General features: G+C 49.0%; 1 protein-coding gene across 6 annotated transcripts in view; it reads left to right on the top strand.

Moving 5' to 3' along the window:
• Window positions 1-888: 888 nt before the first annotated feature.
• LOC123383678 (zinc finger protein 185-like) overlaps window positions 889-20,058 on the top strand; it is a 38,492-nt gene continuing 19,322 nt past the window's right edge. The window contains exons 1-6 of one of the 6 annotated variants that reach the window (XM_045051659.1): window positions 891-3,432; window positions 4,743-4,829; window positions 7,859-7,960; window positions 9,017-9,115; window positions 11,978-12,067; window positions 17,498-17,713. In XM_045051659.1, coding sequence (XP_044907594.1) covers window positions 4,804-4,829; window positions 7,859-7,960; window positions 9,017-9,115; window positions 11,978-12,067; window positions 17,498-17,713 — 533 coding nt within the window. In that variant the 5' untranslated portion in view covers window positions 891-3,432; window positions 4,743-4,803. Of the gene's footprint in view, window positions 4,830-7,858; window positions 7,961-9,016; window positions 9,116-11,977; window positions 12,068-17,497; window positions 17,714-20,058 lie in introns of all 6 variants that reach the window. The other 5 variants (XM_045051658.1, XM_045051654.1, XM_045051655.1 and 2 more) reach the window with 5 other exon arrangements.

Here is a 20,058-nt window from a genome sequence, read left to right as displayed (position 1 = left end):
GCAGGCTCTGAGCCATCAGCACAGAGCCCGAAGCAGGGCTGGAACTCACAAAACCCTGAGATCATGACCTAAGCCAGAATCAAGAGTCGGACACTTAACCCCGACTGAGCCATCCAGGTGCCCCTGTCGGTAGAGAACTTTTAAACAAGTGGAAATATTTCAGAGCTCTTCACAAGGCAGCACTGATGGGACTTGGGGATTGATGGGACATAGGGGCTGTCTTAGTTTGCTAGGGCAACTGTAACCACAGATGGGGTGACTCAAACAACTGAAATGTATTGTCTCACAGTTCTAGAGGCTGGAAGTCTGAGATTTAAGTGTCAGCAGGGTTGGTTCTTTCTGAGGGCTGGGAGGGAGGCCTCTCCTCGATTTGTAGATGGCCACCTCTTTCCCAGTGTGTCCTCACATGCTCTTCCATGTGTGTGTGTCTGTGTTCTAATCTCCTCTTCTTATAAGGACATCAGTCATGTTAGATTAGGGGCCCACCCTACCTCAGTATAACCTCATCTTAACTAATTCCATCTGTAGTGACCCTATTTCCAAATAAATGTACTATGAGGTACCAGGGTTAGGACTGCAACATATGAATTTGGAGGGGACATAATTCAGCCCCAAACAGTGCACATCTCTGATTTCTCCTTGTCTTTTGTGCAGAAAAAGAAGAGCAGTGAATGGTTTCAGATGCTTTTTAAAAGAGAACTTAGGAGAATTAGGTTGTGCTGTATTATGTATTTGAGAGGCATTTTAACATATCTTTTGGATGTTTAATACCCTTCATCTGCTGTCATAGCAGGGTGGCTATAGTGGTTTTTTAGGGCAGCAGTAAGAAAGTACCCCAAACTGGTGATTCAAACAACAGAAAATATACTGCCTCACAGTTGTGAAGGCCAAAAGTCCGAGATCAATCTTGCCTGTGAGGCCCCAGGAAACAGAATTGGGACCAGATTACAGAAAGTTCTAGATACCAGAGATGTTTCACAATGGGGAAGCCTCCAATAGGAAGGAAAGAGTTCTCATCAGAAGTGTGCAACAGGGGCTGGTCAGGGAGGCTTACTTTGATACTTCTCATAGTGCTTCTTCCCTCAGATTGTGCAGTCACAAAATATCTGGAACCCTGCCAGGCAGCTTCCAGGTGAGCCACTGCCTGGTCCTGGGTGGTCTTCTTTTCTGACTCCACTGTACCAGACAGGTCTTGCACTGGTCAGGTCAGGCAACCACCATCAGTTCCCCATACCCAGCCTCTCTCTGCCTGGTTATCTGAGAACTCCAGGCTGGATTGTGCCCTTGAAGAAGTGCAGCTCTATGGGGAGCAGTGACTCAACCAAACTCTGGGTGCTGTACTGACTCAGAAAAAGCTGGTTTATGGCAGAGTGGGGCAGGAAAATATCACAGCTTTGTTTCCAGGTATGGCTCTGAAGAGGCTGCCTCTTCCCCAAGTCTGTCCTTGCAATAGCCTCCTTGGCTCAAGTCTGATGTAACTTCCTCATCTCACCCAGCAGGCCAACCAGGAGTAAAACCCTTGTCTTAGGTGCCAAACCCTTCAGGGACTTCAGGGAGGGCTGAAAGTTTGGAATAGGACTGCACCACAAGAACACCTACAGGCTGTGTCCTCCGGGCTGTCCAGCTGTCATTTCCCTTCCATCAGATGCCGGACCTGCCTGGCATCTCAAAGGTCCCTCAGCTCCAAGTGCTTATATCTGAATTACTTGTCTCTACCATCACTCCCACCCCCTGCTCAACAGTGGAGGGGGCCTTCCCTCCATGCACCCCAAAACATGTTTTCTTAGGTTAATCTTGTTTTTAACCCTCTCGTTGTGGGACAATTCCTATATACCTTCTGGACTGAACTTATTCAGATACCCTCTTCCAGAGAAACTGGTATGCACAAAGGCCCCCAGGCCTGGTTGCTGTCCCTGTCACAGCACTGGTCAAGCTTCCTTGGCTTTCTGCCTCATTCGACCATGGTGAGGCCTGCAGGCTGTGCCCCAGCATGCTGTCTGACAGAGTAAGCTGGAGAGCACTGAGTAAAAGCACAGGTTTTGGCACAAGGCAAACCCTGGCATTACCTTATACTGGCCTTGTGCAAGCCACTTTACCTCTCTATGCCTCAGTTTCCTCATGTATACAATAGTGAGTAGTGATACCTACCTCCTGAGGCCTTCTCAAATACTAAAAGGGGTAATACATATGAAATCCTTGGCACAGTGCCTGGGTGCTCCCAGTTATAGGCTTGCTGATTTGCAGGGCAAATGAAGAGACCAATATCGCCATCTTGCTGGCCTCTGAGGGAAATGTGGTTGTGGGTGCGGAGAAGGAGGTACTCCCACAGGCAGCTGGGTCCACACTGGAAGAGTGCTCCTGGTCTCCATCGGCTCTCAGCCTAGCTGACAATTTAAGATTGGACTAGAGCCATCTGTGTTTGAAGGTCTGTTGAGAGGGGCTGGTGGGCTGCTGCAGGAGAAGAGACACCGGAAGGCCCCTGTATGAGTTTGCTGGAGCTGCTGTCACAAGTTAACACAAACTCGGTGGATAAAACATCAGAAATGTGTCTTCTCACACCTGGAGGCCAGAAGTCCTAAATCAAGGTGTCAGCAGGGCTATATGTTCCTTTCAAATGGTCTGGGGGAGGATTTGTTCCAGGTCTTTCTCTTAGCTTCTGGTATTGCTGGCAATCCTTGGCAGCTCTCAGTTTGTAGATGTATCACTCCAGTCTCTGCCCCTGTCTTCACATGGCCATACTCCTTCTGTGTGTCTGTGTACAAATGCCCCCTTTGTATAAGGACACCAGTCACACTGGATTAGGACACTCTCCTCCAGTATGAGTTTATCTTAAGTTTATTGTATCTGCAATGGCCCTATTTCCAAATAAGGGCACATTCATAGATACCAGGGGTTAGGACTCCAGTATATCTTTTAAGGGGACACAGTGCAACTCATAACAGCCCCTCTGGAAGAGGTGCCACTTGAGCTGGGTCTTCAAGAAGGGATTGCTAAACGGGGTGACAAAAAAGGAAGAAGGCATTGAGGGAGAGGTGCCAGCTTGGGCAGGTTGGGGTGACACTTTGTTCCTATTTCCTCTGCCACATAACCAGAAACACCAGTGAGGAAGTATGTTTTACTTGCCTGTGATGTTCCCAAGTGGGGTGTGTCCTGGCCAGGTGCTTTATGCTGTCATCATTGCTATCATGGGAGGAGACATGCACAGATCAGAGCTGCCCCTGTGCACCAGGCCCCCTGTCCCTGGAAGCCCTCCCATTTCCCCCTGTCATCTCTAATGTGCGACCTCTCAGCCAAATCCCAGGAAGCACATACACAGGCAGCCCACTGACCCGATCCTCTATGGCCTCCTAGTTTAGCTTGGAGCCGGACGTCAGGATCAACTCCAAGGTGACTTTCCAAGGAGAGCAGCCAAGTCACACCGGCTCACCCAAGGTGAAGACTACCTGTTTCTCTGCCTTCACCCTGGCCCCTCCTTCCCTGTCATGGACCCAAAGGGGCCTTTCTAAAGTGCCAGGCTGATCATGTGAAGCTCTTCACCCCCCACTTTAAGCCCATTCCATGGCATCCCTTTGCCACACCAGATCTGGTTTCATCATTTAAGGCCCCTGCCAGCCTCCATCTCTTCCTCTCCCACCTGCCTCCAACTGGCCCCCAGCGAGGCCACATCTCCATGAAGTTTCTCAGGTGCACTTGGGGCTGAATTTGTGCACAGTCTTACACTTTAGTAGAGTCAGGACCCATGCTACTCTGTCCCTGTTTTGCCCCCCCCCCCATACACACTAGGCTGGGGGCTTCACCTGGCCTGGGACTCACCCCCATCTATAACCCAGGACCCAACCCAGTGTCCACAGGCAGCTGAAGAAAGGAGGGAGTGGCTGTAAGTGGTTTGGGTCTTAAAGGATGGCTTAGGCCTTACTTTGTGGACCTAGAAAGGTATGGTCTTGAGTGAAGAGTACTCCCACAAAGCCAGAGAGCTCTAGATTTCCTCTGGCTCTGGCCATCACCATGGCCCAAGCCTGCTGGAGGTCAGGTCCTGCAGTGGAATCAGACTTGGCAGGATGTATGTGGTCAGCTGTGGGCCAGGCTCTGAGCACGGGAATCCTCAAAGGGAATCCTCAAAGGGAATCCTCAGCATCCTCTGAGTGCTGAGAATGTCTGATTTTCTGTGGACTCCAGTTCATAGGCAACTGGTCACTTTCCTTCATCCCCCAAGTCTCTGATATCCTACTCCCACTGGCTCTCCAACTTTGGCCTGTAGGTTTCCTGATTTCTTGTTTGTCATCAGTCCCCATCAGCCTATATACCCAGAATTCTCACTGGCTTCACAAATAACCACTTTGGGCATTCCAGTGGAACCATAGCCAAGGCTCATCTCTGCAAGTGGGTGACAGAATCATGACAGTAGCTACAGACAGGGCATTGGAGCTGGGCAGTCCCATTTCCGTCCAGAATCCACTTGCTATGCTTAAAGGGGGCTGAGCTCAAGAGTGGGAGACTGGTAAAGGGGTGTTTCACTCTCCTTCCTCTGCAACCTGGAGGTCAGTGGGTCAAGCTCAGCTGTAGCACCAAGAAAGCTAAAGGCCAAAGAGGAGACAATAGAAAAAAAAGACAATGGTTCTGGGTGTCCCACTGCATTACCCAGGAGGCCTCTGAAGGAGAATGCCCTTGGACCCCTGGCACAGATGGGAAAAGGGGGAGGCTTTCCTTACCAGCAACTCCCTGGCTATCTTTCTTGGCTGCAGTACAAGAGGTGAGGAAGTTGTCCACCTGCAGATCACGACACCTGGGGCAGGACTCCGCCTGATGACCCCATACCTGGAAGGAATGAGGTATGGGGGCCCTGCTGGGCTCCTTCCACACCAATTTAGAGATGGGATAAGCAAGGAAGGGATGCAAATGATTAGGCCCAGGGGCTGGTTGGTAAGAGACATGGTCAACCTAGGTTCTCTGCCTCCATTCATGCTTTCACCCCCACACCTCTTTAGGGACAAGTACTTGGTTCATGTGAGGCAAACCTGGCCCTGGCAAGCCAGAGGTGACTGTCCCCTGGCCAGAGATGCTGACCATCTGCCTGGTAGGGGAGGCAGATGCAGACACCAGCAAGCTGTGAGGGCTCAGCCCTGCCAAGCACTGAGAACAAGACAGGACAGCTGTGCTGGGTTGAGACATGGGCTCTGCAAAGCCCCCTGAAGCCGCTGGGGCAGTTGCTCTGCTTGTGTGACAGGACTATTGGGAACAGGGTAGGGTCACCAGGTCAGCCTTGACAGCTCATGATGCCACCACACCTGGTTCTGGGGAGGGTGAGGGACAGGAGGACTACAAGGAGCACAGAGGGCCCAGCCCCTGCCTCAAGATAGGAGGCAGAGAGCCATGCAACAGGCAGACAGGATGGGGGGTGGATTGCTAGGAGCTGGGGCGGGGACAAGGGGAGATCTGAGCATGGAGGGTCCAATTCTCTTTGGAGGGACAAGTAGTGGGAGGTATCCTGCAGCACTCTCTCTCCTACTCATTTAGCTATTCACTCAACTAACATTTACTGAGCCCCTGATGCACACCTGACCCCTGCGCCAGGGCCTAGAAGGCAGCTGTGAAGCAGCCAGACTGAGACTCTTCCTCATGAATCCCAGAGTCTGGGGAGGGAGGCCAGAGTGTATGCCCACTGGAGCAGTAGGAGCTCCAAAGGGGCCTCTCACTAGCATAAGGGTGGGTTGGTTAGGGAAGGCTTCCTGGAGGAAGTGTCATCCAAGATGAGTCCTGATGGATCTCTAGGTACCTTTACTCTCCTCTTTGGCGCCTTCTTCTTCACACTCCCACCCCAGTCTGGCACTGAGTCCTACCCATTCTATTTTATAGATATTTCCTATTCTTATTCTCCTATTGCCCCATCCCTAGACCCTCCACATCTCTACCTGGGTGAGATTTCTAAAAGGCAGAAGTAGTCATTCCAGCCCCCTGGGAAAACCCTGCAATGCCCCCCACCCTGATTGGGCTCTGCAGCCTGAACTCAGTACTCCTCGTATACCCCTCCCTCCTTGGGCCCTTGTCTCCAGCCTCCCAGGTCTCCATGTGGTGCCTATGAACAGTTGTCCACTCCTGGATCAATATTCCCTAAGAACTCTGAGAGCCTGGAGGGCAGGGGCTGCAGCTAAATGTTCATTACATTCCCTCTGGCCCAGAACAGAAATGTGAGAGTGTTTATTGCTGGAATGATTGAGGATCATCCAGTGTGACAACATCTTTAATAAGGTAACATTGGAAGCTGCTTCACTGATTTTCCTAAGGTGACAAGTCTTTGAGAAACAGGGTCCAAGTAATCCCAAGAGATGCAGGAGGAAGCCAGGCTGCCTCCAGTGAAGATCCCTGCAGTGCCTCCTGTCTCCAGAACCCACAAGGCTTCTGGTACTTTGTCTGGGAGTGGCAAAGCTACAACCATTGAAATCCCATGGGGGTGCTCCTCTCCCACTTTCCAGAGAATAAATTTGGGGAAAGAAGAAAGAGAGAAAGCTAGAATTCACCAAGCCCTGCCCTGCCTCAACAGCCTAGCAGGTATCCTCATGCATGATGCAGATGCAGTCACTATGTCTATTTTACAGATGAGGAAACTGAGACCCTGAATGGTCAAGTAACTTGCTCAAGGTTACATGGCCAAGAGCAGGCAGATCCAGGACTCCACTCAGGCTGCCTGACTCCCACTCTGCACCTTTTGCTCCATAACTCACCACACTACTGAGGACCAGGGGCAAGGGACAAGGAGGGGTGATATAAATACTTAGTATTTTTAAATGAATATATAATGAGTTTACTTGTGGGCAACCAAATACAAATTGCTGGGAGGCATTTGAGGGTTTGTAGTTGAGGTTTGGGAGAGAGGTCAGGGTTCAAGAAATTTACATGTTATATGCAGACAGATGAAAGCTGAAATAATGGGATTCAATGTCAGTGTTTACATGAAGTACAATATCAAGGGAATTGAGAGAGGGGCTAGCAGGCTGGGCACAGAGCCCAGTGTGGAGGTGGCAGCTGCCTGGTCATCCCCCCGAAGGCAGCTGGGAATGGCAGTCAATTCTAGCCATGTCGAGGGTGAGCTGACCGAGGGACAGTCTGAAAGGCATTGGAGGTATGGGTCAGGAGCACAGAGATGTGCAAACATGTGGAAGTCATTGGTTTGAGGGTAGCAGTTGATGTCGAGGAGGAGGTGGGCAAAGAGGTGGAGCATGCAGATGGAAAGGAATGCTGATAACACCAACATTAAGGGGCAGAAGAGGAGGGAATGGTGAAGGAGACTGGGAAGGTATGGCAAGAGAGGTAGGAGATGGTGTCACAGTCATGACAGATGAATTGGGAAAGAAGACAGGAGTGGCCCACTGGGTCAGTGGTCCTGAATGGTAATAATGAAAGGAGTGTATCCATTGCGTTGGACACCATGAGGCTCCCCGATGACCTCAGAGAGAACAGAGGGAGGTTGAATTAGCAGCTTAGGAGAAGTCTCAACACCATGGAGGATTATAGTACAGAACTCTGAAATCAGACTGGGTTCAAATCCTAGCTCTTCCCCTTGGGAACCTTGGGGCAAGTTGCTTGGGCTGTCTGTGCTCCCATTCACTCATCTAGAAAGTAGGCAGGGATAAATATAGTGCCCATATCCTGGGGTTTATGTGGAGGGTTAATGCATGCAAAATCATGAGAATGGAGTCTGACCCTAAATCAATAGTAGCTATTAGTAATGATATTTTGAGAATTGGCTAGTCCTGCAATATCAGCTTTTAAGTTCCTTGGAGACAGTTGGCATCTGAGTATGAGATAAATGCCTTCATCTCAGTGTGGTTGGATGGTTAACTTATGTTTCTTTCCTCCATAGATCTTCCCTGGGCTCCAAATACAAGGAGGACCCCAGCCCTAGAGAGGCCAAGGAAGACTTGGCTGGTGAGGAGGCCTGCAAGGGTCCCAATCTAGACCTAAGGTAACTCAGTGCAGGGACATAGAGCCCATGTGGCCTATGATGTAAGGTCCATGGATAGAGCTGGGACCAGGACTGTCCAGTTCCCCCACTGTGTCCCCAGTGCCTGGGGCAGTGCAAGTCCTCAGTGAATATCTTTTGGAAGAATAAATGAAGGACTGTATGAGGTTTGGAGAGGGGCAGGCCCCTGCCAAGATCCCTCAGAAAGCCAGTTGCAGAGGAGGACAAAACTCCAGGCCAGACCACCCCCACCCAGCCCTTGGCCCAAGTTCACTGTGCATTTGCCCCCACTGAAAGCAGTGCTGATGGCCAGGGCAAGCAAGCCTGCCAAGTCAGAAGTTTAGGGAAGTCAATGACCAAAGGATGCATTGACCTCAACAGAGCATCTAGCATAGACTTCCAGGATGAACTGTGGATAAAGGGAGACATGGCAGGTGCTGGCAAGGATGGGAGGCAGAGCCAGTGGTGGATGATGAGTCCAGAAGGGATGGTTGTGCCCAGCCATCCTATGACTATCTCATTGAGCTGTCCTTCATGCTAGACCAAGGAAGCCTGGGTGTGGTGAGCAACGGCTGAGAGTTGAGTGTTTCTTCAATGGGAAGTTGGTAACCAGTAATGGATAAGAGCCTACAGCCTTGCCTGTCTGCCTCCATTTTATCAGTGTGGGGTTCTGGACCCCCAATGGGGACTCAGTCATGAAATGAGGGCAGGGGACCTGGGATGTCTGGGGGAGCTTGTTTCTGCCTTGGGCTCCATTATTATCAGTGGCCCCAAGTGCTTTCCCTTTGTTTTTTTGACCATTGGCTTCCCCACGTTGTGCCAGCTTCCTCCCAAGTTGCCATTTTGCTCTGTTTTTTGGCTCCACTCTTTCTCCCATTCCATCAGGTTTGGAAGAAAAGCAGAAATACTTGCTGATGTCCAGTTGGCTCTAGTTGGAGCAGCGCAGGGTGGCAACTGGGAGCCTGGCCTTCTAGTCCTTGAGGCCGGCTCTCAGGACATCTTAGTTATATTAGATCAAAACCTAATCAGAGTCAGCAAATGTTTCTCTTCCCATAACAGGTCAAGTGCACAGTCAAGTGATGGCAATGTGGGATCCAGAGCCATGGGCTTCCCACCTGAAGGCTTGATTGAAGCAGACATTGACTCTGGGAGAGGAGGGTAAGCTGCCTGGAGGAGGCAGATGGCCCCAGGTTACTGATTCTCTCATGTCCCTGGTGACAGGCCAGGGTCAAGCTGCCAAAACTGCCTGGGTTACGGGGGACTGAACACTGGTCATTTCCCATAGTCCTGTCTACAGCTTGCTTCTCCAGTTGCTCCCACCACATCCTTTGTCCCTGTGCTTTCCATTTATCAGAATTGCCTATGCTTGAATCTTGCTCCTTCTCCTGCCCTCTGCCACTTGTTCTCAAGATCCTCCAGAGCAGGCGCAAGGGTCCACTTGCAGCTGGAGGTTCAGCCCTGCCTGGGCAGGCACCAGGAAGTAGAATGAATATGTACGGAATGAGTGAAGGGATAAATGAATGACCAAATGATGGGTTAATCAGTGCCTTCTCTCTTCTTGGCTGAGCTCCGAGGACAAGCTAGAAGGAGGTCCTTCATCTCTGCTTTCCTCTTTTCCTTCCACAAATCCTTAAGCTCCTTTTCCTGTCCTGCCCACCTCCTCTGGACAGCTATGCTCTGTGGTTCAGTGAGAGGAAAAGCAGTGGCCCCACTGAGAAGATAAACATGTCTGGCTGGGCTCTAAGTTCCTGGATCTGGGTGGAGTCAGGGTCCACTTTCTCAGGTGATTCAGGGAGTGGTTCCCAAGGTCCCACCTGTCCCTAAGTGGCTGCAAACCAAGCATGAGTCATCCTTGGGGACAAAGTATAGGTATGCTGATGTTGGCACAGATAGTTCAGCTCCAAGTTGTGCTAGTGCCCTTATGGTTCAGAGCAGACGGACAAAGCCCAGTGTCTGCAGAGAGCCACAAGGGCATGCTGCCAGCCGGCACACCTGCCCTACCACTCTGCTTCAGCAGGTGCAAAGAAAGGCCACTGGGTTGGGGCCTTGGCTCTTTGAGCTGCCACTAGTGGCAACCACTGTCTGAAAGGCCAGCACTTGCAGCCTGCCTCACTGTGTCCTGGCCAGCACAGTTGTGCAGATTAACTGTTGCTGTTGTAGACCTCTGGTCCAGTGTGATTGGGTAAAGTTCTTGACTGCTTTATCTTTGAATATTCATCCAGATCATTCTTGCTAACACACCCTCCTAAAACAAAGTCTTTGCTTTCTGCTTTCAGTTTCTTTAAAATTAAGCCAAACATCAAATTAACTTGCAAAGCAGTCTAAAGACTTAACCTAGTTTTTTACATCGTCTTAACTGTACATATTTTGGCAATGATTTTTAAGAAACTTACCTTTATTATATTTCCAAGGAAAATGTTTCTTTTTTAAGATTTTATTTTTAACTAATCTCTCCACTCAACGTGGGGCTTGACTTTATAACCTCGGGATCAAGAGTTGCACGTTCTACCGACTGAGCCAGCCAGGTGCCCCATAAAATGTTTCTTATGCAAAAAGCAACCACTCCTTTTCCATTCACTTTTATGAGTTTAATAATTGAATTTAGTAATTATGGTTGCAAGTACAACTGGGATAAATGGATGTGGGAACAAACATGAGGAATCTTAGTGAGTGTGTTACTCAAGTGCAGGCTTGCATGGGCAATGAGGTGCTCTGTGAGCTGTGACCGCTCAGCTTGCTGTGAACATCAACCTGCCTGATTTACAGAGACAAAGAATGCAACCTACCCCTGGAAATACTGGGTAAGACAGCACTCAGTCACTCAATCTGTATCAAGTTGATGGATACAGATAGACTACAAAGGGATGCTGCTTCTATAAATGTCCACAGACCCCAGTAATAAAAACAGGAACAATTTAGCACATGTTAGGGCCCAGGCATTATTCTAAGTACTTAGCATCTATTATCCCATTTACTTTCCTCAGAAAACTTATGAGGCAGACACAATTATCATCCCCATTTCAGGTGATGTGCCCAAGGTCACACACCTGAAAGGTAGCAAAGTACTGATTTGAATCCAGGTAATGTGCCTGCAGGGAGCCTACACTTAACCACAAGGACACGGTGGCCCAGTGTCAGGCAGCTGTGTGATCTAAGTGAGTACTGTGCCCTGAGCATCTGTTCGAGCAGTCCTTCAGTTCTCATCATCTGTTGGGGATAGAATCCATCCCTTTGGGAGGAAGTACACATATAGACACAAAGTCCTGAACCCAGACCAGGCTTGGACTCCTTCCACAGAGTGTGCCCAGCTGTTGGCTTCCCTCTTCTCCTGGATGATCAAGATGTGTGTGGTGAAAACTCTCAGCCTTGAAAGCCCAGCATGTATTCACAAGGACCCAAGCTGAGGTGGCAGAAGGGATGGCATTAGGAGGCAGAGCCTGGGAATAGACCCTCCTGTAGGGACTGCAGCCCAATCCAGCAAGCAGGAGTCAGAGGAAGGAATCCCAGAGACAGCCAACTGGCACTAGAATGCTCAGTACCAGGGAGCACATGGAGGTGGCTGAGGAGGGCACATGGCTCTAGAGTGCTAAGGTGCAATGGGAAGGGGTTGTGCATTCCCAAGCTGCAGGCTTCTGCCCTATTCCATCTACCAGTCCACCAGTAGGAGTGGCCAGTTTGTTGTGGGTGTGCCGAGCATTTAGTAAAGAACAATCTCCCTGGACTCCCACACAGCCCTAAGAGGTGTATAGGTCAGGCAAGGATACTGGAGCCCCAAACCAGGAGACTTCCCCAGGGACCCCTGAGCTGATCAGGGGCAGTGCTTGATCTTGAACTCAGGTGCCCAGTTCACAGCCGGGACTCACAAAACGTTATCACACACAGTGGCATCTGTGCCACACTAACAGCAGGACTGAGATGCTGGCAGATGTAGGTTCCCCTTTCTGGTGAGAAGGCAGCTGGCAAGGGCCCGAGTCTCCTTTGCTCTAAGGCCTCAGCAGGCCTGTGTGCTTCTTCCCTCAGCTCCAGCTCCACTTTGGCCTCTGCTGGACCAGCTGATCAGAAGAGTGACAGTCCAGCAGACCTGGAGGACAAGGATGCACACTCGAAGGGGTAAGGCATCAGGGAATAGTGCTGAGCTTCTGAGGTGGAGAGATGCAGGTCAGGTATGCACTGGCCTTTGGGCTTGGAAGGTGAGGCCAGCAAGGCCTGTGAGCTGGTCTGAAGCATGTGGCAAGAGGTGAAACTGCAGCTAGAACCCTCTGGCTTCTGGCTCGGAGGCCAGAAAGTCTTCCACTACACTTTGCTTCCTCCAGCCAGGAATTCTTCCAAAATCAGGAAATCACCCAGTCTTTTTTTTTTTTTTTTTTTTTTTTTTTAGTGTTTATTTATTTTTGAGAGGGAGAGAGTGCAAGCCGGGAAGGGGCAGAGAGAGAGGGAGTGAGATAATCCCAAGCAGGCTCTGCACTGTCAGCACAGAGCCCGGATATGGGGCTTGATCCCACAAACCATGAGATCATGACCAGAGCCGAAATCAATGCTTAGCCAACTGAGCAACCCAGGTGCCCCAGGTACCCACACTTTCCATCAGCAATCACTTGAATGGCACCTGCCCTGTGCTGGAGGCTGGAGCACACAGATATGGCTGATGGGAGGTAAAGCCCAGCCCAGATTGGAACAATACATTATGCTGGAGCAGGGGAATGGGGCACTCAGGACAAATTCATGGGGGAGGTGGCTTTTGAGCCTAATCTTGAAAGGTGAATAGGAGCCCTTCAAGCAAGGGAAAAGGATATGCAAAAGACTCCAAACAACCTGGTATTTCCTGAGCACTGTATGCAGTTGAGTGTGGCTAGTACTGAGGGTCCTTGTGGAGGAGTGGTGGAATAGAAGGCCTATTGAGGTATGAAAGGGCTGATTCTTTAATACTGGATATTGTTAATGACCACAATAGCTACTTAACTTTGGGTCACCTACTGTGTGCACTCCACTCTACTCACTGTGTCTCATACAGTGCTCCCCACAATCCTGTGAGGTTTGCACCCAGTAGGAATGAAGAACAAAGGTGTGAAACCTAAGTCTCTGTGCCTTCTGGGAAGAACAGTGCTCTGAAAGAAATACCCAGAGGGCTAAGATAGAGTGGTGGCAGTGAGGAGGGCTAATACATGGGGCAACTCAGGCAAGCTCCCATAAGGAGAAGGAGCCAATTTTAGAAAAGAGAAAAGAGCTGCAGACCTAAAAACACTGCTGTGGGAACACACCAGCATGTTCCAAAGCACAGAGTGGCTAGAGCCTAACCAGTGACAGGGATGATAGATGGAGTAGGGCTTTGGTAAGCTGTGAGGTATGAGGCCCTATTTTGTGACTTTTTGGTTTCAGACTGCACTGACAGTTAACAGAGTGAAAACAGTAACTGACACCTATAGTGTGCTCTGCTGGATGCTTTACAATCTTTCAAGCAACTCTGTGAAATGAATAAGATGGGGAAACTGGGGCACAGAAAGGTTAAGTGACTTGCTCAAGGGCTTACAAGTGGTAAAACTGAGTCCCAACACAAGAGCCTCTAAAAAAAAAAAAAAAAAAACCTTCAGGAAAAACTTTAAAAAGCTAGTTTATGAAGTCTGTTGTTTGGAACCTATTCTTAAGATCCAGAACCAGTAACTCTCAGCTGGTTAAGGTGTAAAGCACTCTGCCTGCATGATCTCATCTAATATTCCCTGAACTGGGACAGGATCTAGCTTCTTATGCAATAGGGCAGTGGAGAAAACTCAGGCCGCACTTGAGAATCAACAGGAAAATATTTTAAAAACAAAAAAGCTTCCTGAGCCCTATGCAGAGACTTAGATTTAATTGTTGTGAGGTGGCTTACACCATCATTGTCTTTTTTAAAACTCCCAGTTTATTTTCATGCGCAGTCTAGCTTGAAAATCTTTGTTCTAGGGTAGTGGTTCTGAACCAGGGGCAGCTTCCACACCTCCTGAACCCCTAGGGATCACTTGGCAATGGCTGGAGACACTATTGTCACAATGGGGAGGAGGTTGCTATTGGCAAATAATGGGTGGAGACCAAGGATGCTACTCAATGACCTACAATACACAGACCAGCATCCACCATAGAGTAATCCAGTTAAAATGTCAATAATGACGAGGTTGACAAGCCTTGTTCTAGAGCCTTCACGATGTCTGTGGAAAGCCACCAGATGCTGGATTGGAAAGAAAAATGGTTGAGATCCCAGCACTCCTCCAGGAGTCTGAGCAGGCGGGACACAAGTCCGGTTTCGCGCGTGCGCTCCTGATTGGCGCGTCCCTGTGTCCGTGCTCCTAGTGGGGCGCGACACCGTCTTCTGTGTGCCTGCGCGCTGGAGCGAGAGCGCTGAAGCTAGTGTGCGCCTGCGCGCACCGCCATTTCCTTGCAACCGGAAGCTTGAGTCGCAGCGCCCATCGGGAAATGCGACAGTTCACCGAGCGAAATGGCTGCCCTGGGGGAGAACGGCCTCAGTGTAGCTTTTCTTGCTGCCATGCTGGTTCCGGCCGCTAGATGGTGCGCGAGGATCACAAATGGGCTAGGCCTACCGTTTGGGAGGTTCCCTGGGCTCTCGCTGCCCTTGCCCTGCTGGCCCAGTGGGCTCTGGTGGTGCCACCGACCTTGGGGTTGAAGCAGCCCCTCTGACCACGTGTGGACGGACCATCGCCACAGTCCAGGCGGAGGCGAGAAAGAGGGAGCGAGCTGGGTGCCCGTAAGGAGCTGAACGGGGCTCCTGTGGTCCCCGCCTGTTTGGCAGGGTGCCCCGGCCTCTCGGTCGTTTCTGGCCACTGGCCACTGATCTTCAGAACTGCCCAGGGGCAGGGGCTGTGAACATACGGGGAGGGCAGCGGATCCTCCACCCATGAGGGACCTCCTGGGCAGATCTGCCTGGGCAGGGCTCTGGGGTTCTGTGAAGAGGCAGCTTAATTCCCAAGAGTTGGGCGAGGAAGGGTGATGGGGGCAGGGGGCAAGGCTATCCTGCGGAGTAGTCAAACTGTTCCAAAGTTGATAAACTCTTCCCTAGTCTAACTTGGTCTTGCTTCATCACATGTACAGGAAGAATTGGTATAGTATGGTAATCAGGAGCATGTCTTCCTGTGCATGGTCTTATGCTTAAGCTCTGTCACTCGCTATTTGACCTTGGGTATCATTTTAATCTCTTCTAACCGAGTCCAAGCTCATTTTGCTCACTGCAAGACAAGCCAGTAAGTGGAAAGGCAAGACACTGGGGTAAGGAAAGCGACTTTATCCAGACAGCCAGCAAACCAAGGAGATGGTGGACTGTTGTCCTAAGGAGCTATCTCCCCTTGGCATGAAATTTGAGCTTTATAAAAGAAGCAAAAGAAACTTAGCAAAAGGAGGAATCAGGAGGGAGTGGAGTTAAAAGATGACTGACATATGTAGACATCCCAGGAAGGTTGTGTAATTTCTCTGTCCTTGGTCAGTTTATCTTTGTTTACAGGAATTTGGTCATGTTGTTCCTGTAAATCTTAAACATAGCATAGTCATTTCTGTGCATAATTCCTTATCCCCTTGGGTGAAGTAAGTTTTGGGTAAAGAGTGGTTTTTGCAAATCTTAGCTGTAGCATGCCTACATGCAGGGCTAAACAGAAGTTTCTAAGCTATAGGTCACAGTAGCAAGGGAAATAGAAGCAATATGGAGTCAGACATGCTAAGTTTCTTCCTCTTACACTCTGTGTTTGTATTTCCTTACTGTAGAATAGTGGTAATAATAGTTCCTATCACACAGTGTTGTTCTGAGGGTCAAGTGAGTTTGTCAAAAGCATGTAGAACATTTCCTGGCACAAAGTACTATGTCAAACTCTCATTTTATAAAAGACTTCAAGCTAAATAAAGCAGCCCCAGAGGAATGCCTCCTTCCACCTCAAAAAAACACTGGGAAAACTGGCCTCTGCTTCCTTTTACCAGCTTATTGGCCTGATTTCATTTAATAAGACAGAGTAGTTCATTTCTTCCCAGCAAACTTTTGTTATTAGACTTTACATCTAAAACATAGGCTGTTTTCCTCTTTGTTATGTTGCAAGTCTCAGATTTTCAGGTTTATGTTCTTTCTGCATGAGAATATGTGAACTTTAAGCACATGTATTCACTGTGAAGAACCATTGACAACTAGCAGAGGAGTCTTTTGGGGGTAGTTTAAGAATGGAAGGTATTGTTATCTTCCATGTGGAGAGTCTGATTGTGTCAGGAATTGGCAGTAGCTGTGTTAGGCTACTGGATCTTTGATCTAGTTACAGGCGTATCTCTAAGCACGTGACTTCCAGGCAGTTCATTAGGGGCATGGGAGACCTCTGGGATATTACATTGCTCAGCAAGACTGCCTGTGACTGTTTTAGTAAGATTTACTTTTTATAGGTCAGGTGGATTACAACTCCTATAATCATAGTGGCTTTGCTCTGAGGCCTAGGGCAAAGGAACCTTATTCACCCACTTGCCACTGTGTTGCAGTAGACCCCAAAATTACTCTTTGCAGAAATCTTGACTTGATTCACAAACTTCATAAGGAAAATCTCTGTTACTGTAATTCTATAACAGATAGGAGATGGGACAGCACTCTGATTAAGTCCATGGCAAAGCTAGCTCCAGGCTTACAGAGGCAGGAAACAAGCTCTTTGGGCTTCTACGTTTGTTTTTGGCTCAAGCATGTATGTCACAGATAAGGGTGGAGTGGGTGTGTCAGGGTATCTTGCTGACTAAGGGACTGGCATTATCTGAGCAGACCACTTTTGGTATCTGGCTGGGCTGCAGCAGACCATTAGGGTAGAAGCAGCACAGGGAGACACAACACCCACTTGCCTGCAGATCTGCCTGGGCAGCTGGAAGTGGTAATAAGTTTATTGTCTCTGCTGGGATATTTTTGTTCCTCTCACCTGAGGCTGAAGAGTCGCATTGCTTTCAGGGCATACTTTGCAAAAAGTATGGTCACTGCTCCACTTGAAGCATGAAGGCAGGAGCATGCCTACTATGGGATTAACTTCTATGAATAAAAGATCCTAGGGCTGGAGGTAGCTGGTAGTGTGATCTTCTTGTTCCAGGGGAGCCTCACCAGTGATTGGAGGCAGGCTGCTGATGTTGGGAGAGTTGAGTTTAGCCTGACTCTGTGTCCCTGGCCTAGTGGTCATATAACATCTTTGAGGCCTCCAGGAAGCAGCACCTTCACACTAGAGGTTAAGGAGGAAGCACCAGGAGAAAGAATGAGACCATTGGAAGCACCTCATATGGGGATAGAAGGGTGTGCAAGTGTAGGCATGATGTGATTCCAAGGAGGAAGAAAGATCTCCCTTGATGCCTAGACAGCTGAGAATCCGCTTCCTCATTGCTAGATTGAGGGTATGGCAAAATCATCAGAGGCTCATGCTTTCTCTGGTACAAGTGGGGACTGCCTTTGGGCTCCTCTCTTCCCTACCCTCTGGGAGAGGAGCCTGTTATGGCCACAGGAGGTGACATCAGCATGCAGTGGGTGAAGAAAAACTGGTCCCAAAGTCTCATTCCATAAAGGTGTTCACTGTTCCTCAGCACCTTGGCTGATTCTGAAGACAAGAATGTGGCTGCCAAGGTGGGAGAGACCTGGCAGGAAAAGCCTGCAGTCCTGAGAGGTGGCCATGGAGACCCAGCTGCACCCTCCCAGCAGTCTGCAGCTCCCAGGACCCCAGAGCAGCAGAGCATCCCCAGAAGACCAGAGCAGCTTGTGGAACTGGACAGCCAGGCCAGCAGGTAAGTATTAAACTGTGCTGGGTCCCTGCCTACCTGAGCTGGAGAGTTGTCAGGGGCCATGACCCAAGTGGGACCCACTCTTACCCCATGTTCATGCCAGTGCCTGGCACATCACACACCAAGGTGTTCAAACTCCTGCTCCATGAGTGGGATTGGGATAGTGACTCCCTGGGTGCAAAGCAGTGTTTAGGGGCTTCCTACAGCACAAGTAGTTGGGATAGGGCTGGGATAGGAGCTGGTGTATGTATGCAGAGGTAAGAAGCCCTGGCTAATTTCTGACATGTGGACCAGGAAGGAGGTCTCCCAAGATGGGGGTCATAAGTAGGAAGAGGACTATTTGTGTGTGTAAAATGGCACTGTGTGTGTGTGTGTGTGTGTGTGTGTGAGAGAGAGAGAAAGAGAGAGAGAGAGAGAGAGAGAGAACATTCTTCAGACAACCTCATCCACTCTGCAGCCCCTAGTATAATCTTTACTCAACTCCAGACCTACTGGACATTATTGTCCAGATTCCCTGTAGGCACTTTACATTCAGCATAACTCAAATGACCTTATCATATCTCTGCACAGCACCTCTCCCCAACTTCCTTGCTATATCTCAGCTCATTCTTTCCACAGCTTGCGACCATCACCATCCACTCAGTTGACCAATTCTGAAATCTTGGAAAAGCCTTGGCTACCACTTTCCTTCAACTTTACATTTTATAAGGCAATAAGACTTGTGGCCTTATCATTTCTCTCTTGACTGAGCAAATAGTTTCCTAACTGGTCTCCTGCATCATCTTACTTTATAATGCCTGGCCTGATTCTCCACATGGCAGCTGGAGCGAATCTTCCTACAAGTCATGTCTGATCTGTTCATGATTAATATAGCATTAATGTTATTAATGCCAGTTTTGTTGTTGTTTAATGGATGTGGAGTTTCCCTGGTCTCTTGTTTATACTGCTGGCCTCCCTTCCTCCTCTTTTTCTCTTGGGCAGGAATGGCTAATTGGTTGCCACATCGGGAACAGAAACTGCATGGATCCAACTTGGCCACCAATCTTCCTTGTCTTTGGAAGAAAATGGCTTCATATGTACAGCCAAGAAGGTTCCCCCTGGATTTTTTGCTTTTGTCTACAAGCCCCTGGGGTCAGTTGTCCAGCCAGGCTCTTGGCTGGGTGAGTAAGGCCCTGTGGTTCAAGGATGTAAGGGGTGCCCTCCTTTTTGCCTCTATGTGTAAAGCCATCAGCTTCATCAGTGGACCTTTATCTCCATTTTCTGTTCTTTTGTCTAAAAAGAGGTGTTAATTATTGGCCCCCTAAAACTCTGAGTCCATACAATGAAAAAAGATAAAAATAAGAGCTTACAAAGGCAGATTGGGTCAGAATCCTGGCAAATAATATTGAAAGGTCTTGTAGCAGAAGAGGATCTGAAAGGGGATACTGAGAAAGAAAGTTTTGGATAAATGGAAGAACTTGGAAAGAGTACTGTCATGGAAACCAAGCTAGGCTGAGCTGACTTTCCAGTATGCTGTGGACCTTTAAATAAGACCACAGGATTTGGTAGAATGGAGTTTATGGCTGCCTTAAATGGAGGGCAGGTCAGGGAGGCAGAAAGGTTTGGTTGACTTATAGCGGATTGAGGAAGAATTTGGAGGTGAGGTGGTGCAGTTGGTGGAGGTATACAACTCTTTCTAAAATGTTGGCCAGCAAGTGATGGAAATTTGATGGGTGATTAGATAAATACAGCTACAGGATGATAGGAAGTGCTTTCTAGAGTGCATGCCTATGTTCCCAGGGAAGGAAGTACACTGTTGGTAAAGACAGTTTGATATTTGAATAAAGAATGAGCAAATCCAAAGGTTAATGGTCACTGAATTTATGGTGGGCTTAGGGTGGGGTTCTAGAGTCTTGGGAAGGAAGTAGAGGGCTCTGTTTTTGAAACAGGAGGGAAGGATGAGTGCAAATGTAGGTTGGAAGGCAGGGGAAGGAATACACAGAGTAATGTGGGCTACTTGATTTTTTCTGTGAGTTAATGAGCCACACATTGTAAAATTAAACAATATTTTACTTAATGACTAGCCCATGCCAAGCCATGTCCTAAGCACTGGAGATACTGACCTCAAGGAGGCATGGATAGGTTATAATGGCAGCATAGTAGGAGTATGTGACTTGGCTGGCTGCATGGAATCAGAGAAGGCTTCACAGAGGTGACAGTTGATGTTCCTCTTGAAGCACTTTGTAAGGAGGTGAAGGAGGGGCCCAGGAGTAAGGGTAATCTCCTGTGCTGAAGGGTAGATGGCAGTGTTGCATGCTTCGCAGCACCCTGTGGTTTGATATGACTGTGGTTTATGGTGAGAAAGCCGT

Source organism: Felis catus, assembly GCF_018350175.1.
Source record: "Felis catus isolate Fca126 chromosome X unlocalized genomic scaffold, F.catus_Fca126_mat1.0 chrX_random_Un_scaffold_68, whole genome shotgun sequence".
Classification (NCBI taxonomy): Eukaryota; Metazoa; Chordata; class Mammalia; order Carnivora; family Felidae; genus Felis; species Felis catus.
Note: the sequence above shows the minus strand (reverse complement) of the source record. Positions and strands in the feature narration are given on the sequence as shown.